This window comes from Poecilia formosa, unplaced genomic scaffold (genome assembly GCF_000485575.1).
Source record: "Poecilia formosa unplaced genomic scaffold, Poecilia_formosa-5.1.2 Scaffold102, whole genome shotgun sequence".
NCBI classification, from domain to species: Eukaryota; Metazoa; Chordata; class Actinopteri; order Cyprinodontiformes; family Poeciliidae; genus Poecilia; species Poecilia formosa.
The window spans coordinates 1,329,914-1,346,604 of NW_006800041.1; the positions used below are offsets into that span (position 1 = coordinate 1,329,914).

The window sequence follows — 16,691 nt, forward strand, 5'->3', positions numbered from 1 at the left end:
ATGCTTTCACCCTATTTTGAATGTGATGCAAATGCCTCATTTCTTTCTAGTCTCCCTTGAGTGAAAGCTGCTCTTAGGTGATAATTATCTGATCTAAAACATAGTGGCCACAAACATAAAAGCAAATGCAAAGCAATTTCTGACTATCAAAGTTGTTATACCAAGATGAGTTGCGTTCATACCCCAGGTACTTAATACATTTTATTTCAAAGCTCCTTTCATAACACTCCAGGTCACTTAAAAAAAGAGAGCAAAAACAAGAAACATCATGTGTAACAGGAAATCATAGGCATTTCCTGTTGATAAATACCCTGTAGGCCAAGTCTGATCTATCATGTGGAAGTCTGAGTCTGTCTTATGATTAGTTTCACATGACAGGATAGCGAATATTTCAGTTCAAACCAAACAGAGTGATCATAAAACAGCTTTGTACAAAGAAAAACAAAACATGTTTCTTTTCCACCTTCACTCAGCCAGAGGTTTCCACTGTTTCCATAAATAATAGTAACTTTAACACAGGATAAAGCCTGAGGGTGTGACGAGAATTTTGAGAATTATCTGACATCATCTACCAGGTGTTCCTCTGTATCGATTAAAGACAGGTATTCAAAGAGATTAGAAGGGAAATTGTAAAAGTTAAACAGATTTATAGGATTTCCTAAACAAAATTTCTGCTAAATGACTGCAGAGATGAATTTCCAGAAAGAGGAAGCCAAGGCTTTATTTGTACACAGCAAGCATTCATTCAATATGCATTTTCGCACAAGCAAATGCAAAAAAAAAAAAGAAAAAGAAAAAAAAGTGCTTCTTAAATGCTCTGAAACTTTTAACGATATTATTTAATAGATAAGCCCCATTTTTTAAAATTATAAGTGTAAAAAAATAATTAAAAAAAGACATACTTGCTTAAAATAATAAAGGATATTAAAGAAGTAGTAATGTTGCATTGCTTTGCGGGGCAAGTTTTTTTTAATATTTCAGATAGTAAAAAAAAAAAAAACAACGTAAAAAAAAATGCATCTGTTCCCCAGTTTTAACTGATAGAGTCAGAAAATAATTCAAGTCCTGTATTCTGAAGCTGTGACTTCCTCCACATCTGCCGTTCAATCATCAGGTCAAACTCTTGCCTTTCTCTAGAAAAAGGTAAAAAGGAAGAAAAGATCATTCATCAGTTTCAAATATGGGCTAAGATATTGTTTTTATTTTACACCTTTCACATTTGAAAACACTCAAATCCTACCTGTTGCTAATGCATCGCCCTTTCAGGTACTTCTCCTCTGCCTTTTTGACCGAAACGTTGTCCACCCCAGCAATGGCATAAATGATAGCCTGCATAAAAAGACAAGAAAATTACAAGTTAAAAAATAAAATGAGAGACTTGTGTGCGCAAAAATGTAATCAGTAATATGTGCGAGTCTTCTCTGACCTCCGGTAGAAGCACATCTAGGACAAAAGGGACGCGCTCCATCGACTTCACGTCGGCGAGGCGAGGAGATTTGGGCACAGCTTTAGCGTAGAGCTCATTTAGGTACCAGTAGACCCGATCCAGCTGCTGGTCGTCCTCCAGGTAAATGTTCACCACTCTCCGTCTTTTGGCACTCAGAAAAGAGCGGAGCCATCTGGACTCCTGCTGCCCTCGGATCACGGCCTGTAAGCAGATTAAATTAATTAATTAAGCAGAGAAATTAAAACAAAACGGTAAAGTTTGTTTGGAATACATTAATATCAGTTAAATCAGCACTGCGACTCTTTAACTGAGTAAATACCCGTCACAGGTGCTCGGTAGTTATTGTCTGAACAAGTTTTCTGCAGAACAATATGCTTTCTGACGCCCAGAGGCAGGCACAGCTTTCATGTTGGAAGTAAAAGTTCAAGCTGTGGTAGCTGAGGAACAACATGATGTTGATAAAAACAAACAACAACAAAAAAACAATAATCACTATTGTTAAACATGCATCGCTACTGTTACTGGTCAGTTTAAAACAGATGGTTATATTGTGTACTATGGATCACTTCCCTAATGCATATCTCACACCTAAAAAGACAGACTGAAGCTATAGATTAAAGGTATAACATTTCCCCCATGACAAAGACTGCATGCTGTTAGTATGAAGCAGATCTGAAAACCTCCCATCTTTACTGGGAGGACGACTACTACCAGCCAAAACCTGTGCAGGTATCACAACTGCTAGAGAACCATAAGAAAATAAGAAAATACTCAAATATTAAGATTTTTGAAGTATCGTGCATCATTCAGATATCAGAGATTTCACCAAAGACTAAGTTAAATTACATGCTCAGCTCCTCAGATGTAAGTCAGTAAAGAAATAATACTTTATGCTAACCCAAACTACCCCAAAGTTTAAAGGCAAAGTCTCCTGGTCAAACCACTTCTATCCACCTCAGTAGATATAAAAAGGATGTGAAATGTGAAGGAAGACGCTCTGCAACAGCAGCAGAAATAAAGAATCCTACCAGGAGACGTTTCTCCACCATCCGCTGCTTGACAATGAAATGAACCAGCTTCTCATTGGCTCGGTTGTGGGCAGCATGAGTTCGGTCTGGCAGCAGCCTCTTGGAGCAGGTGGAAACGTCTTTGTGCTTCTCGCCAACGCTGTCCTCCTGGTGATGTTCACACGGTTCCTCCATTACGACATCACTGGTGATTGTTAGTCTCTCTGAGGCAGCCTGCGGATACTTCCTCCTCACCGGATAGCCTGTTGCAAAAACAGTAACAGTGATTAGTTTTGCAGCGTCAGATGTCTGCGAAGGCGTCGCTGTCTGATGAAGAAACTTACTCATGTCATGATTACAATACTCAATGAAGGAGCCTGAAAATGAGCCGCATGCTGAGAGCAAAACAGAGAAGGAAACATGGTAAGAAGTCGCTTCACAAAGTAAAACAATGTTTACATAAAATGAAAGTCAGAGGACTTCATCATATTTGGTCTGTGTCAAATGCAGACAGTCTACATCCATTTCCAAAGGACTGGAGAAAGTAGAAAACAAAGGACTTTCAACATCACCTCAAACAACAAACGTTTTGTTAAAGTCCAGTCTGATTTCTCCTCTGCCTGCTGATTTATCTGCTCCGCCACTTTACGGGTCGTAGAAACGCACTTTGGTTTCTCGCCTATGAAATCCACATCATGCTTTTGTTCTGATACTTCTATTCTTATACTTCCTGTTTTTTGTTTTTAGTCTAAAGCACTCGAGGATCAGCCTACTGCAAAGCGGACGACAGTTATTACTGTAATTCCTACTGACCAATACGCATCCTGTAGTCTTCTATGAACTCCAGGGACCATGTAATAGCAGCCTCATATGACTCTTTGGCTTTTTGCTAGAGAAGAAACAAACTGTCAGGACAGCCTTCACAGACAACCTTCACAGATTAGTCAGTGGTGTTTGAACAGAGCTTACCATCAGTTCATCTGCTTCTTCACAGTCAAAGGGTTTCAAGGTTCTCAGAGGCAACGTGAACCTTCAGGAACAACATTTGAAATGTTATGTTGCGCTCAATAACATTTCAGCAGAGATGCAGGTACAGGACGAAATGAGTAATGAGCAAACAAAAGAAAAAAAAGCAGATTTTTGTTCCTACCCCTTTTGTTTCTGAATCCCTGTGAACGCCTGGTCAACAAACATGACGCTTGCTTTCTTCTGTCTTCGGTTCACATTTTTTACCTGCAGAAAACAAAAAACAGCAGATGCTGCCTGAACTGAGTCATTATCAACAGGGAAACGACATAGGCTGAAAGGCCACTCAGAGAGGCAGAAGCCATTACTCCAAAAGCTAATGTTTAAGATGTGACCTGCGGTCTTATTAAACCAAATATCAAAGTGCTTAAATACCGTAGCCACATTTGGAAGAAAAAGGTTGCAAACCTGAATCTGATCTGTGAAGAACGGAGGAGGCCGTAGAGCTGTAACGATTCCTCGAATGAGTCGAGTTCAATGATTATTAAAATCCCTCGAGGTAAATTATCTTCCCCAAAGCTGTTAAATTATGTTTTATTGTTTAGTTGTTCAGGCCAGGTGATTATTTATGTTGCGCAACTCTCTCACTTCCGCCTCTGAGTTGTTGCTAAGTGTTAGCAGCATTACATCCAATTTTTAAGTTCGTTCCGAGGGGATTTTATTGATTGGTGATAATGTCTGGGTTTTTACTATTTTTTGGGATCAATAAGCATCCTTAAAGTGACTGGTGCAATGCCTGGAGTACAGCAGCCTTTCTCCTCCCAGAGCTGCTTCCTGGTGGCGGTGAAGAGCGAACGGCAAGGAAGAGCGCTGCAGGAGAGCGGATAGACCGAACACAGAGGATAAATTTCATTTTATCCCAACAAATGGACGGCGGAGCGCGTTGTGGCGCCAAATGATGGAGCCAAATCCAGTCGCTAACATGAACACAAAACCTATAAATGGCTGTGAAATGTGGGAGTTCATCTATTAAACTGATTGAAGATGGATACATAAACTAAAAGCTGGTCTACAAACGTCTGAACGTTATTATTCAATTTCATACAATGTCATATTTTTTTTTTTAATTTTGCCAGATTAACTGGAAAATTGAGCTATTATTGGTTACAGGTTACTTTTCTAAATTACAGGGATGTTATTGTTCAAGATGCACAAATAAAAAAAAAATGTTGATATCCAATAAGTAACACTGTGGTTATGGTAGAATTTACCGATAATTTACTTGATCAAATTTTAATTCGATAACTCAGTTGAATGCATGAATACAATGCTTGATTACTAAAATAACCATTTCTCTAGGTGGCAGCATCATCTGTTGGGGGTGTTCAGATGCAGGAGGGTCTGGTGCAACTCCAAAAATAGAAAATAGCAGCTTGAGGAAATGACAATATGTGGAAACACTGAGATGACATCTCAGCACATCAGGAAGTCAAAGTCTAGGTCCAAATGAGACCACAAACACACAACCAGAGCAGCTGCAAAGTGGCTTAAGGACAATAAAGTCAATGTTTGTTGTGGCCTTGGAAAATTTCTAAGCAGAACTGTTAAGATGTGTGGGAGCAACGACTCAGTTCTACCGGTTATGTCTGGAGGAACGGCAAAAAAAAAATCCCAGCAAACTATTTTGAGGGACATATTAGTAGAAACAACTTTGCTAATACTAACTGAGCCTAGAATGAGAAATGTTCACTGTGAGAAAAACTTTAGTATCTCCTAATGTTTTCGTCCTTACCAATGCAGGCCAGTATGGATAGTTTCTACATCTGCCCCACACAAATGCTCCTTCTGTGATCGATGGAGGTTCTGCAAGACAACAATCAATTAAAAATCCAGTAGGGATTGTGGAGATCGTTTGCGTTCAGTCACTGCGGTTTTCTCCTTACTATTGTTTTTCTGCATCAGGAAACTTGGCAGATCTTCCTCCTCCTCATCTTCACTCTCATTTTCTTGTAAGGGCAGAGAGGGCAGCTGTTCCTCATCATGATGCAGTTCGATTGAAAGATCTGAAGATAGCAAAGAGTCATCTTTTTGGGGATTAGAGAGCAGACAAGACAAGGGAGTCAGAGGTCATTCCTGCATTCAGGAAAATTGTACAGTGCCAAATAATTATTTTTTAAAATATAGAGGCATTAAAACTGAATCTGAGACCAGCAAAAGGTGCAATTAGCTGAGCCCACGGTTCTTTAGGACCTTTACTTTAGGTGCATTGAGACAAACATCAGACGGTACCTTGTTCAGCTGCATCAGGCTTCTGCAGCTCAAACTTCGGCCTCAAGCGTTTGGATGGCTGAGTGCCGTTTCCCTTTGCATCTCCAGTCATGGTCTTCCGCGTCCTGCCACGCCGACGCTTCGTTGGAGTCCCGTTTTTCTGGGTTTGCGCCACGGCTCCTCTTTGTTTCAGTTGCCTTGGCTGAGAAGTTCGAGACTTTCTTTTTTGAGGTTTTGCTTTGTGGCATGGTGGACCGTCCTCTGGAGTCTGCAGCAACATGAAAAGATGCTATACTGTATTAAACGTGTCACTCAAATGATATTACACCATTTAACTTTAAGTGGGTTCCCTCGGGTATGAAATATCTGGGTATACGACTTCACTCGATTCTACAGGAAATAATGCTACTGAATGTGGAACCGCTTCTTCAGAAGATAAAAACTAATCTTAATAAATGGGCAAAACTGAAACTCTCTTTATGGGGAAAGGTGAATGTTATAAAAATGGTGATAGCCCCATTATTAAATTATGTGTCCATGATGGTGCCTGTTGACATCCCATCCCAGGTTTACAAACAGTATGAGACTTACGTTAAGGACTTACTTTGAAACAAGAAGAAACCCAGAATTAGAAAATGTGGCGTGCCAGGGACTCGGGGAGCATGGCCCTGCCTAACGTAAGGCTATATAATCTCACATTTGAAATGTCTAGGTTGTCCAAATATTTCGAAAGGGGAGAAACAAAGCTGAGCTGGATGAATACTGAAGAATTAGTGAACCCTTCCAGACCAAGTGGTTATTTTCCACTCTCTGGTTTTCATAAAGTGTTGATTTGCCAATACCACTTTTTGCCAATTCAGATTTTTTTTTAAAGAAAGATAACATAAAAACGTTTTTTTTTTAGTTTTTTTTTATTACTTTTTATCGTCGCTTTTCTGGTTACGATTGATATTTTAATCTAAAATATCAAGGCCGTATCACCCATGCCTTCAGAGATAAAAAAAAAACCATTTTTTTTTATTTTCCAAATGGACAGTGCATCTCTAAAGCTAAAAAAATGCCAAAGCATATCTCAGTAAAACTTTACTTCACACCTCACCTTTGCTTGAGTGGTAAATTCAGCGTACTCCAGCGGCTCTTCATCAGCTCTGGGGGAGGAGAGTGAAATGTTGGATGTGGAGGAGCAGTGCACAGGCATTGAAGTCACACTAATGGCTTCTTGTGTCCGTCTCCTTCGTCCCTTGCATCTCTTGGGTGTAACTGGTTCAGATTCTAAAGCAGGCAAGCTGAGATTGGAGATATTATCGAAAATGGGCACTTGTGCAGATGACGGCGACGGGACATTATTAAAGACGGGTGACTCTTTGGAGTCACTTTTCCTTATTTTACGAGGTCTCCCTGGAAGATAATACAAAGATAACCTCAAGTCAATAAACAGTTGAGAAAATTTTAAAATTTAAAAAAAATTTTGAAATAGTTTTGAAATAGAACAACATGGACAATGCAGGAGATTAAATGCTGTACCTCTCATTGTTGTGTGGCTCAGTGTGCTCCTCTCATTGAAATGATGTGCTTTGAGTTTGTTGGCAGACAGATGAACATGAGTACAGAAGCGACATTACCAGGGGAAATGTCATCCACCCGGGCAATATGAATGTCCTTTGTAACAATAAAGTTGACAGACAGATAAAGAAATGAATGGAGAAATTATTAAGCAATAAATTGTACACTGGTGAATTCATGTTAAATACGTTGTCTAACTCTTAGTAAAATGACGGGAATGTGTGCATTGCTACAGCTTTGTTTACTACAATGTGTCAAAACAAGCAAGCTCAGCAGTTGAATAATAAGCAAGCATTAAGATCATATCCAGATTGAAAAATGCATACAAACAACGAAATAACCTGCAAAACAAGCTAGTTCATTTTGGAAAATGCGCCATAACAACCCAAAAATGTCTGCTGATATTTTTATTGCACAAGGTTTTAATTTAAAGCATTATCATTTGAAGCTTAAAAGCCAAAATGTGAGATAATAACGTACAAATAACTTGCGCAAAGCAAGAGGTGGGATGTCAAAACATAAGAAGCCAACTGCCAACACTAACAAAATTAGCTACAGATTGAAACTCACCGTAAACGCTGTGATTGTTCAGAAACCCAGAGGCATCATGCGTCCCAGTACCTGCTCATATTTACTGCAGCACCAGGTCGCAAAAGGCAGAAAGACAAAGTGCTGAAAACTAGCTAAATATTAGACGGAAAACCGAAAGCAACGCGATATCAACACAAATTCCTGTTTGGAACAAGACATGACTCTTGCTTCCATTCGCGGGCTGTGAAGCGCTCTAAAAGAATTAACCAAACGCCACCTCGTGGCCCGGAGGGCAAGTAACAGCTGGTTTGAAATGCACTTCTTTAAATTTTCTTTAAAATTACACTCATATTATGTAAATTACAAAACTTATTTATAGCAGAAACTCAACTCACTAAGTAAAACACACTATATAGATTAATCACACTGAGATGAATGCTTTTAAGTCTTTATTTTTGTTGATCATGGTAATCTTCAACTTACAGCCTTTGAGAACCCAACATTTTAGATTTGAATAAAAGAAAATCCGGGCTCTCGGTCTCCATGTTAAAATTTCTGATTAAAGGACTTTTTAAAGGTACTTTTAATATAACAAATAAGCCTCATTGCAGCACATAATTTATTATGTAACTCTATACTTCATGTAGACAGAGACAATGCAAATACATGTAAGTAAAATGGATAATATCAAAAAGTTGAGTTCAGTATATAAATTCAAAAAGAGAATCTCTGATATTCAGAGTGATATTTTGACATACAATATTATAGCACAGCTCATTGAAATCTAAAACTAATTTTCACATAAATATTTAATAAATAAAGATTTTAAAGACATAACTGTTTTTGTAACAAAGAATCATTGCTAAAAAAAATTGCTGCATCCAAGTGTATTAACGGAAGGTTGAGTGGAAGAACCATGCATAAACAGCCTGGACAACTGCAGACAAAGACCTGGTCAGGCATTGGGAATTGACTCTTTCCATTTTCAAGCAAGTTAAGTTAGTGTTTCATTTCGAAAATGATGAAATATGCAAAAAGGTTCCACCTTTTTTGTTTGTTTGTTTTGTTTTTAGGACTGAAAAGAAGAGCATCAACGAAATATTTGGAATAACAACTCTGTGTTTTCTTTATGATTTATATTTTATTTTAAGAGAAAATTTCAACATATGTATTTTTCTCTTTGTGGCTGAAATGTTTCGCATTACACGTTTAACTTATAATTAGTTCAACAGTACAGTCCTTTTCCCCACCGGACGTGGTTTTACCAGTAATAACCCCACGTGGCCTGCAGAGGCCAGTGTGTACCCGCCCCTCTACTGATCACGTTTGTTTTTTGTTAGTTGAACACAGGGGTCTTCTCTGCGATGCAAATCAATTCAGATTTGTCCTCCAGCAGAGATCTCTTGATCTTCATAAGGTGGAATCAGGATAATTAAACAGAAGTTTTGACTTGAAGTCAGGAGCTGCTAGCGCAGCAGCAGGAGACCTGATGGACCAGTCCACTCTACTCTACTACAGGTCTGCTTAATTTTAAACATCTTGACAAAAAGTATTAGAAAAATTTCACACTCTTAAACACTTAAAACTGCTTACATATTATCATTATTATTTTTATTATTACACACAATGATTACTAGGGATCTAAAACTGACATATTCTGAGATAAAGTCCTCCAAATACAAAGGTTTCCCATATTTTTCAGGTGTCTAGACAGTAAACACAGAACATGAATATATTTATATATAGTTGGGGGGGTTTCTCTCTCTCTCTGACGCATGTAGTCCAGATGCCACTCAGCTGGAACATCTGGACGTGTGATTGGCCTAAGGTCGATGAGGGGCAGGTTGGCCCCGCCCTCATCCAGATGTGCGTCTCGCTCCAGTGTCCTTAGTCCACTGCTGGCTGCAGCAGAGTGCGGAGCGTCGTGAAGTCAACAGGAGGGTGCGCATGGGTCCAGTTAAAGTTCCAAAAGCGAGGCGCACGCAGACTCTCGTCGCTGAGGTGTTTTTTTCAGTCGGATGCCGCCCATTCTGACATGCGTTGATCATGTTTTGTGATCCTCACGGTGGACTTCACCCTGGAGGAGTTAGATCTACCTGAGCGGGTTGAGATGCAGAGTTAAATGGAGACAGGCAGGGCTGAGCGCGGTGCCACTCCAGCGCGCTGAGCACAGAGCCACAGAGCCTCATTCAGTGCGGAGCGCAGTCTGCCGCATGACTTGTGCATCTTTTCTCTGCGCTGCAACTATTTCTGGCTCAATTTTCACCAAAGGAGCCGGTTTTGTTTTCCTGGCAGCTTGATGGGGATCACACCTCTCACCACATGCGTCTGACTACGGCGTGAGGTGTACCGCAAGACCGAGACGAGCGACCTGCAGGGGCGTGCAGTTAATTGAAATCGATCCAGTGGTTGTTTTTTTTTTTTGAATGTGAAGCGGCAGAAGAGGTCATTTCTCCTCTCCTCCTCCTTCTCCCCCTCCTCTTACCTACAACATGACTTCACTGTCGGGGACTAGGGAGAGGAGCAGCCGGAGCAGAAAACATGGGGTAGGTTTTTTATTTTTAAATTCCGGATGAATTGGTGCTTCTCTGTGTGTAAACCTGGAAAATCTAAAAACTTCTCATCCATTCACTGCTCCACCCACTACAATGAAGTGCAGCTTGCTTCCATCTTTAGTTGGTCATAAATATACAACCTGATGACAGCTCTCATTAGGTTTGTGTCCATGCGTAGTTCACACATCACTGCTCATAGTGTCACATCGGTGGGTTTAAATTCATCACGCTGCATCTCTTTAATTATCACTGCCAAGTCAGGTGTTATTCTCACTCTCACACCTGTGCTTCTGGCTCATCTGCAATTAGCTTCAGTTTATTGCACAGGGTTTGGTCATAATATAGCAGCCTCGCCACTTCCCCACCCGTCATTTTTATACATAGCTGCTTTTTTATGGCCATAGAATTAGTGGCCCTGCAGCCACTACACCAGAATGTCTAATTCAACCTCGAAAGATCCACTTCTCACCTCATGACACTCAGTTGTTCACATTACTAAGTCAGACCAGTTTGCAATAACTTGAATTTTTTGTAATGTACTGCTATTTTTTTTTGTTGAGGAGCTGAGACTCTGTACCTAAAGCTCCCATTTACCTCCCTCTCCTCTCTACCATTCATCATGAACTCCTTCTCTAGAGTCAGGGACGTAACCCAAACCTGGAGGGAGCGGTCCACCTTTTTCTGGTTCAGAACTGGAAACGATGAGAATGGTCAGAACTAAGTCCAAAGATGCCAAGAGAACCACATCATCTGCAACAGAAAGATAAAACTCAGAGATCTCACAACCAGATATTCTTCCCTCCACTACTAAGCCTTGAAGTCTTGCTCATGAATACAACAAATAGGACTGGAGACAAGTGGCAGCCCTGGTTGATCCCCCAACATTCACTGGGAAAAATCTCAGCTTTGTGCTGAGAATAAGCAAACAGTTCTTGCTTCGGTCATACAACCAAGTCTCTATAAGCATCCCTGTTCTCAGTGTAACTGCAGCAACACCAACAGAAAAGCTTCAGTGGCCCAAAAAGAGCCAAAAAGACAGACTGCTCGGAAATCCTGCAAAGGTAAAGATCTAGTCCATAACAAACAACATTCCTCCTTGAACCAGCATTTCTAACGTCCTAGACAGGAATTTGTTGAGGTAGAAAGATAAGTGGAAGACTCTCTCCTTTTCTAAAAATTAGGACCACAATCTTGGTCTACCTTTCCACTTTTCCAACTGATCTTAAAGAAATGCGTCAACAACAACAACAGCCCCTGAACGTCCATAGCCGCCAGCACCTCGGGATAAATATTTGTCACTTCTGGCTCCCTGCCGCAGGGAAGTTGTTTCATTACCTTGGCAATGTTTGCCACAATGATTGTCTCAGTTTTCCCTGACTCATCAGACTTCGCCACCTGAGACAGAATGAATCCAGTGAGACAGTTCAGGCATCTGTTCAGGATGTCTGCTGGGTGCCTCCATTTGGAGGTTAACCAGGCTTTTCCCACCGGGAGAAGACGACTCCAGCGCCGACCCAAAACAAGCTGGAGAGATTTTATGCCTCTTCTGGCCTGGAAACACCTTGGACTCTCCACGAATGATGGGGGAGAAGAATATCTGGGGTGTGCAAATGAATGGATATCTGTTATGATATGTCCCAAATGTTGGCTGTCTCAATCATGAGATGTTTTTTCATATTTCATTTTTTTTCTGGTTTTTACCCCTATTTATGCATCCAAACACGTGACCCAAACATCAATGTAGAAGCTGCTGTTTGGTGCACATATGTGCCAAAGATTGTGGGAATTCTTAGTTATGATACATTTAATAAATCAGATTTCTTTCTGTTGGATCTGCCAAATTCTGATCAGAGTTGATCAATGGATAATTGGACAGCTGATTGCTTTTAGTCAGTGTTGCTGTCTTACGTTGTTAATACTCATTTATTTATATTCACTCTGGTTCATTTACTTGGCCCACTTTTTCTCATTTAGAGGCATGAAGGGGTCGTATTATTCATGCAGTTTATGGGTAAGAGGCGGGCTGAGGCCTGGACATGTTGCAAGTCGAGGGCCAACAAAGAAATCCACACACACTGCTTAGCTCAATTTAGAGCAGCCAATTAACTGAACATACATGTTTTGTGAACTGTGGGGGGAATGAAGTCCCTAGAGAAAATTCAGCCGTTCCCTGGGAGAATTCAAGTTAGTGAAGATTCAGACCAGTAAAGACAGCTAATTATCATCTGGATTCGCCAGCAAAATGTGTAAAACATGCAGTAGATAAGAGCTTTTATTCAATTTATAACTTATTCATATATATATACTGTGCACTCAGAAATGTTAGTAGTGCTGCTCTGCTTGTTCAAGAAAAAGGAAGAGCGTCATTGTTTTGCCTTCCTAGCAAAATGGCAACAGCTTAAAACATGCCATATGCTCTCACATTTATGCCGACCTTAACATTCCCTGAGCAACCTCTTGCCTTTATGTTCACACAGTGTTTTAAAGCAGGATCTATTATGCAAAATTCACTTTTCACACATTTTTGTACTTCCATTTGGGTCTCAGCTGGTTTTAGCCTAATCACTTAGAAAAAAACACCTGCCCAGCCATTTTCTGGCAATAAGTTGATGTTTTTTGGCATCTGGAAAGTGAGTTGTTTCAAAAACCTCCCAAACAATCAACAGGCACCGCGCTGTTACCTAGCAACCGCAGCCGAGCCCAGCCCCATTACCTGGCAACCCCAGCCGAGCACAGCCCCATTACCTGGCAACCCCAGCCGAGCACAGCCCCATTACCTGGCAACCCAAGCTGAGCTCCAGCATGTTTGGTCAGCTGGTTTTACCACTGCGCTGTACAATGGCTGCTGGAAAAGACAAATGTTTTGTTGTTGTCTTACCATCCAGAAACCACTTGCTGGATTCTTGGTGGTTGTGCATGAGGCTCCACTTCTGCTTTTCAAAGATGTGTGGTTGTATAGTTGCAGATCTGTTTGAGTGTAAACATTGAGTTGCAGCTCAATAAGCAGCAGCTTATTTGGATTTAAAGTGACAAGATGCCCTAAAACAGCCCAATCTGAAAGGAGATCAACAATATTCAGGACTGAACACAGTAAAACCTCATTGTCTAAGAATGATTTTGTACAAAAAATGTAATGAACATGTTTTATTTAGCCCACAGACCTTTCCTAACCTGTTCAAGGAACCATAATGGGTCACCTTTAAGATATAGCTCGTCTTTCCTAACAGTGAAACTATCTATACATCCCCACAGATGCCTGACTCCTCCCCTACAAAATCGGCCTCCATTTTCCCAGACACATGGTGCCGAAAGGCCTACGAGGAAACCAGCCGCTCCGGCACTCGTCCAGCGCCAGAGGGAGCTGGCTCCATGCCCAGCTCCACTGGTACCCCTTCCCCAGGCTCGGGGATCTCATCGCCAGGATCCTTCTCTGGATCTCCAGGAACCATTTCCCCAGGGATTGGCACTGGATCACCGGGTTCTCTCGGTGGCTCTCCGGGTTTTGGGACAGGATCGCCGGCCTCGGGGAGCGGAAGTTCACCTGGAAGTGAAAGGGTGATATGGTGTGAGAACTGCAACACGCGTCTGACAGAGCTGAAGCGTCAAGCACTGAAACTGCTCATCCCAGGCCCGTACTCCAGCAAGGTAAAAACCGTTTGCTTCCCGGAGAACGTTTAAATCTGGCTCGCAGTCAGCAGCACAAAGTTTAAAATATTATTCCTTGATTAACTGCGACACTCAGACAGAGGCTGTCATTAACTTGGCAGTTCACGGAGGACTGGGGTTCAAATCATTCGCTTGTTTACAGTGTTGCTGTGTCATCAGAGTTATTGTTGCCATAAATCAAAGGGATGCTGTCATCCCATGAGATCCACCCCCGAGCTGAACAGAAGCAAAACAGCCTCTGGGATCTGGAAAATTTATATCTGCAGCTGCTAATCAGGTTCAGACAGAGTGACAAAACAAGATGGTGACCACAAACAAGAAGTCTGGTTGAGTTTTTGTTGTTGTTTCAATTACTTTCAGATCAGTTTATTTACATAGAGGCGTTTCACAGCTGTCAGCATAATGCACTTTACAAGACAAACAGCTCCAAGTCATATGGAAATAAGAAATGAAATCAGATTCCTTTCAATCAAATCATGCAGATTCAGACTCAGAAACAGAGTCCAACTCTGAGTCTGTTTATGCTCCAAGTGATCATCACTTTAAAGAAAATCATCATTTTAAAACTGCATTTGTATTTACAGAGATTGTCTTAATTTAATTATCTGAAATATTTAAATTAGATTAAAGATAAATCTGTAACGGGATAGATATGTTTAACAGAGTTGTACACAGTTATCCAGTTCAAAAAGAAATAGAGATGACTGAAATAGACCAACAGGTATTATTTCTTTTCCAGGATTGCTTCTTAAAACGGTCATAAAAGCCCATTTGTATATAATAAATGTATGTATTTCTTTTAGATCACGCTCTGAAACAGATTATTTTGATGTTTGGGTTCACTTGAGGCAAATACATAAAACATAACTGAAAAAAAAAGAATGAAAAAAGCAAACAATTGGTGTTGTTCATGCAGAGATTTTATACTTGAGCTACAAAAACACAAATTAACTCCTGGGAGAGCGTTTAACGTCCAATTTTTTCCAACTCTGGTTTGCCATGAATTTTATTTTCCTCTGTTGCAGCTGAATAACTTTAAGCTGTTGCCCACACATTGGCCTTGGGTTAATTGGTAACAAATACCAATATGCAGAACTGCATTAATAAAGAGCACAAAGCGAGCCTAAGCACTACATTTGGACTGCTGGAGTTATTGCTCAGCCTGTATGGAGTTTTAGGTTCTTTTAATTCAAGAGTTTAACTGTTTGACATTTTTTCAAAGCGCTGAGGTTTGCTGATGGTTAGAAGGCTATTAATTAGGAGCAATTTGGGAGTTTGGGTTCAGATCTTACTGATTACAGCCTTCTTTGTGGTTAAATGTATTGCAGTGGAGGAAGAACACAGTCAAAATGCTGCATCACAGCTGCTGTAGGTACTGCTTTTGAGAAACTTTTACAGAATTGTCGTTTTCATTTAGTCACATTATAAACACTGCAATATTTTTTAACACCATACTGAATAATTGTGGGAGCGGGAAACAAATAATACATGGTTTTAGTACTTTTTGACAATTAAATGGTCAAAAAATTCATAATTATGTACTGCTTTGTAGGTCTCTATTACATAAAATTCAAATAAAATACATCTGGCAAAACAAAATATGAAAAAAATGGGATGTAAAAAGGGGTGTAAATACATAATTTCTAATTTTATGCAGTATGCTCTTTTTATGGTTCTCTATCAAATCAGGATCATCCACACCAAGGTAAATATGACTCAACCCATGTACCTGTCAAGCTCTAATAAACCTCCCACTGCTGCTCTTTGATTTCCTCCTGTGATGTGGGTTTTTTTGAACCATGCATAAACACACCTGATGACTGTCTGGAAAGCTTTGATGCGCAAACAGAATCCTTTTTAGTTTTATTTGTTTTTGTTTGAACAAGCATCAGTTGAATCCTTCAGCAGCACTGTCAACTAGATCTTTTATGGTTTAGCAGAACTGGTTTAACACAGAAAGGCAGAGTTCACTCCCGGACCTCATTTACATGTTTTCTCTTGCCTGACATGCTAACTTTCCTCTCCAAAGCAACACATGAAGCAGTTAACATTTCCTGAATTGAATGATTCTCTTAACTTCTACGTCTTGCCCTTCTCCTTCCTGCTGTGTGTGGAGCTTTGAGGCAGAAGCAGGAGCTGTTTTGCTTGCTTTCAAATTCCTGTGGGTCATTACTGAATACCTTAACAGTTCAGTTATTTTAGCCAGGTAGAGTTTCCCGGCTGGCCTTTCCTTTGTTTAACCCAGATGTGAGTAAACTGACCTGTGCAGGTGTTCTGTGTCAAAGAAAAAACGAACTCATGTCCTTGATGAAGCAATGTGACCCAATAATCCTTCACCTTCAGCAAATGTGCTGGAACAGCAGTTCTCTCTGTGTGTGTGTGTGTGTGTGTGTGTGCGCGTGCGTGCGTGTGTGTGTGTGTGTGTGTGCGTGCGTGCGTGTGTGTTTCTTGCAGTGGTGTACTGTCAGAATGAGACCTGCTGTTATTCCCATGGGACAGTGGAGTGTGTGTGACCCCCATCAGACACACACGTAAAGGAATACTAACACACATTCATCAATTTTTACCAACCACACAAACCTCAGTTTGTCTCATGAATATGAATACATGACAGGTCACACGCACACACACATACACACACACACACACACACACGCACGCACGCACGCACGCACGCACGCACGCACG

The 16,691-nt window shown here is 40.6% G+C and overlaps 2 protein-coding genes and 1 long non-coding RNA gene across 4 annotated transcripts in view; 1 reads left to right on the plus strand and 2 right to left on the minus strand.

Moving 5' to 3' along the window:
* Nucleotides 1-695: 695 nt before the first annotated feature.
* LOC103142840 (PWWP domain-containing protein MUM1) lies at nucleotides 696-8,042 on the minus strand. Of its 2 annotated transcripts, none has more exons than XM_007559106.2 (14): nucleotides 7,822-8,042; nucleotides 7,213-7,347; nucleotides 6,788-7,086; nucleotides 5,710-5,956; nucleotides 5,364-5,483; nucleotides 5,213-5,283; nucleotides 3,605-3,687; nucleotides 3,424-3,484; nucleotides 3,268-3,343; nucleotides 2,799-2,849; nucleotides 2,476-2,717; nucleotides 1,427-1,648; nucleotides 1,241-1,329; nucleotides 696-1,133 (listed from the first exon to the last, which is right to left on the minus strand). In XM_007559106.2, exons 2-14 carry the CDS (start codon nucleotides 7,217-7,219, stop codon nucleotides 1,034-1,036), a joined length of 1,668 nt encoding a protein of 555 aa, XP_007559168.1. In that variant the 5' UTR covers nucleotides 7,220-7,347; nucleotides 7,822-8,042; the 3' UTR covers nucleotides 696-1,033. The 2 variants fall into 2 exon arrangements, with proteins under 2 accessions (XP_007559168.1, XP_007559167.1); XM_007559105.2 differs by having other exon boundaries at nucleotides 5,364-5,504.
* A 1,521-nt stretch (nucleotides 8,043-9,563) lies between these two features.
* Nucleotides 9,564-16,691, plus strand: part of LOC103142845 (kinesin-like protein KIF26B) — a 48,024-nt gene continuing 40,896 nt past the window's right edge. The window contains exons 1-2 of the mRNA XM_007559110.2: nucleotides 9,564-10,328; nucleotides 13,590-13,982. Of these exons, the coding sequence (XP_007559172.2) occupies nucleotides 10,275-10,328; nucleotides 13,590-13,982 (447 nt within the window). The 5' untranslated portion in view covers nucleotides 9,564-10,274. The remainder of the gene's footprint in view (nucleotides 10,329-13,589; nucleotides 13,983-16,691) is intronic.
* Nucleotides 13,794-16,691, minus strand: part of LOC107836990 (uncharacterized) — a 5,012-nt gene continuing 2,114 nt past the window's right edge. Inside the window, exon 3 of the long non-coding RNA XR_001662963.1 lies at nucleotides 13,794-13,878. This is a non-coding gene — a long non-coding RNA (uncharacterized LOC107836990). The remainder of the gene's footprint in view (nucleotides 13,879-16,691) is intronic.

Excerpts from the sequence above, each read along its gene's own strand:
- LOC103142840 (XM_007559105.2), bottom strand. Across the intron at positions 5,505-5,709 it reads GCCTGATGCAGCTGAACAAG|ATGACTCTTTGCTATCTTCA; the intron begins GTACCGTCTGAT and ends ATCCCCAAAAAG. Across the intron at positions 3,688-5,212 it reads ATCCATACTGGCCTGCATTG|GTAAAAAATGTGAACCGAAG; the intron begins GTAAGGACGAAA and ends TGTTTTCTGCAG.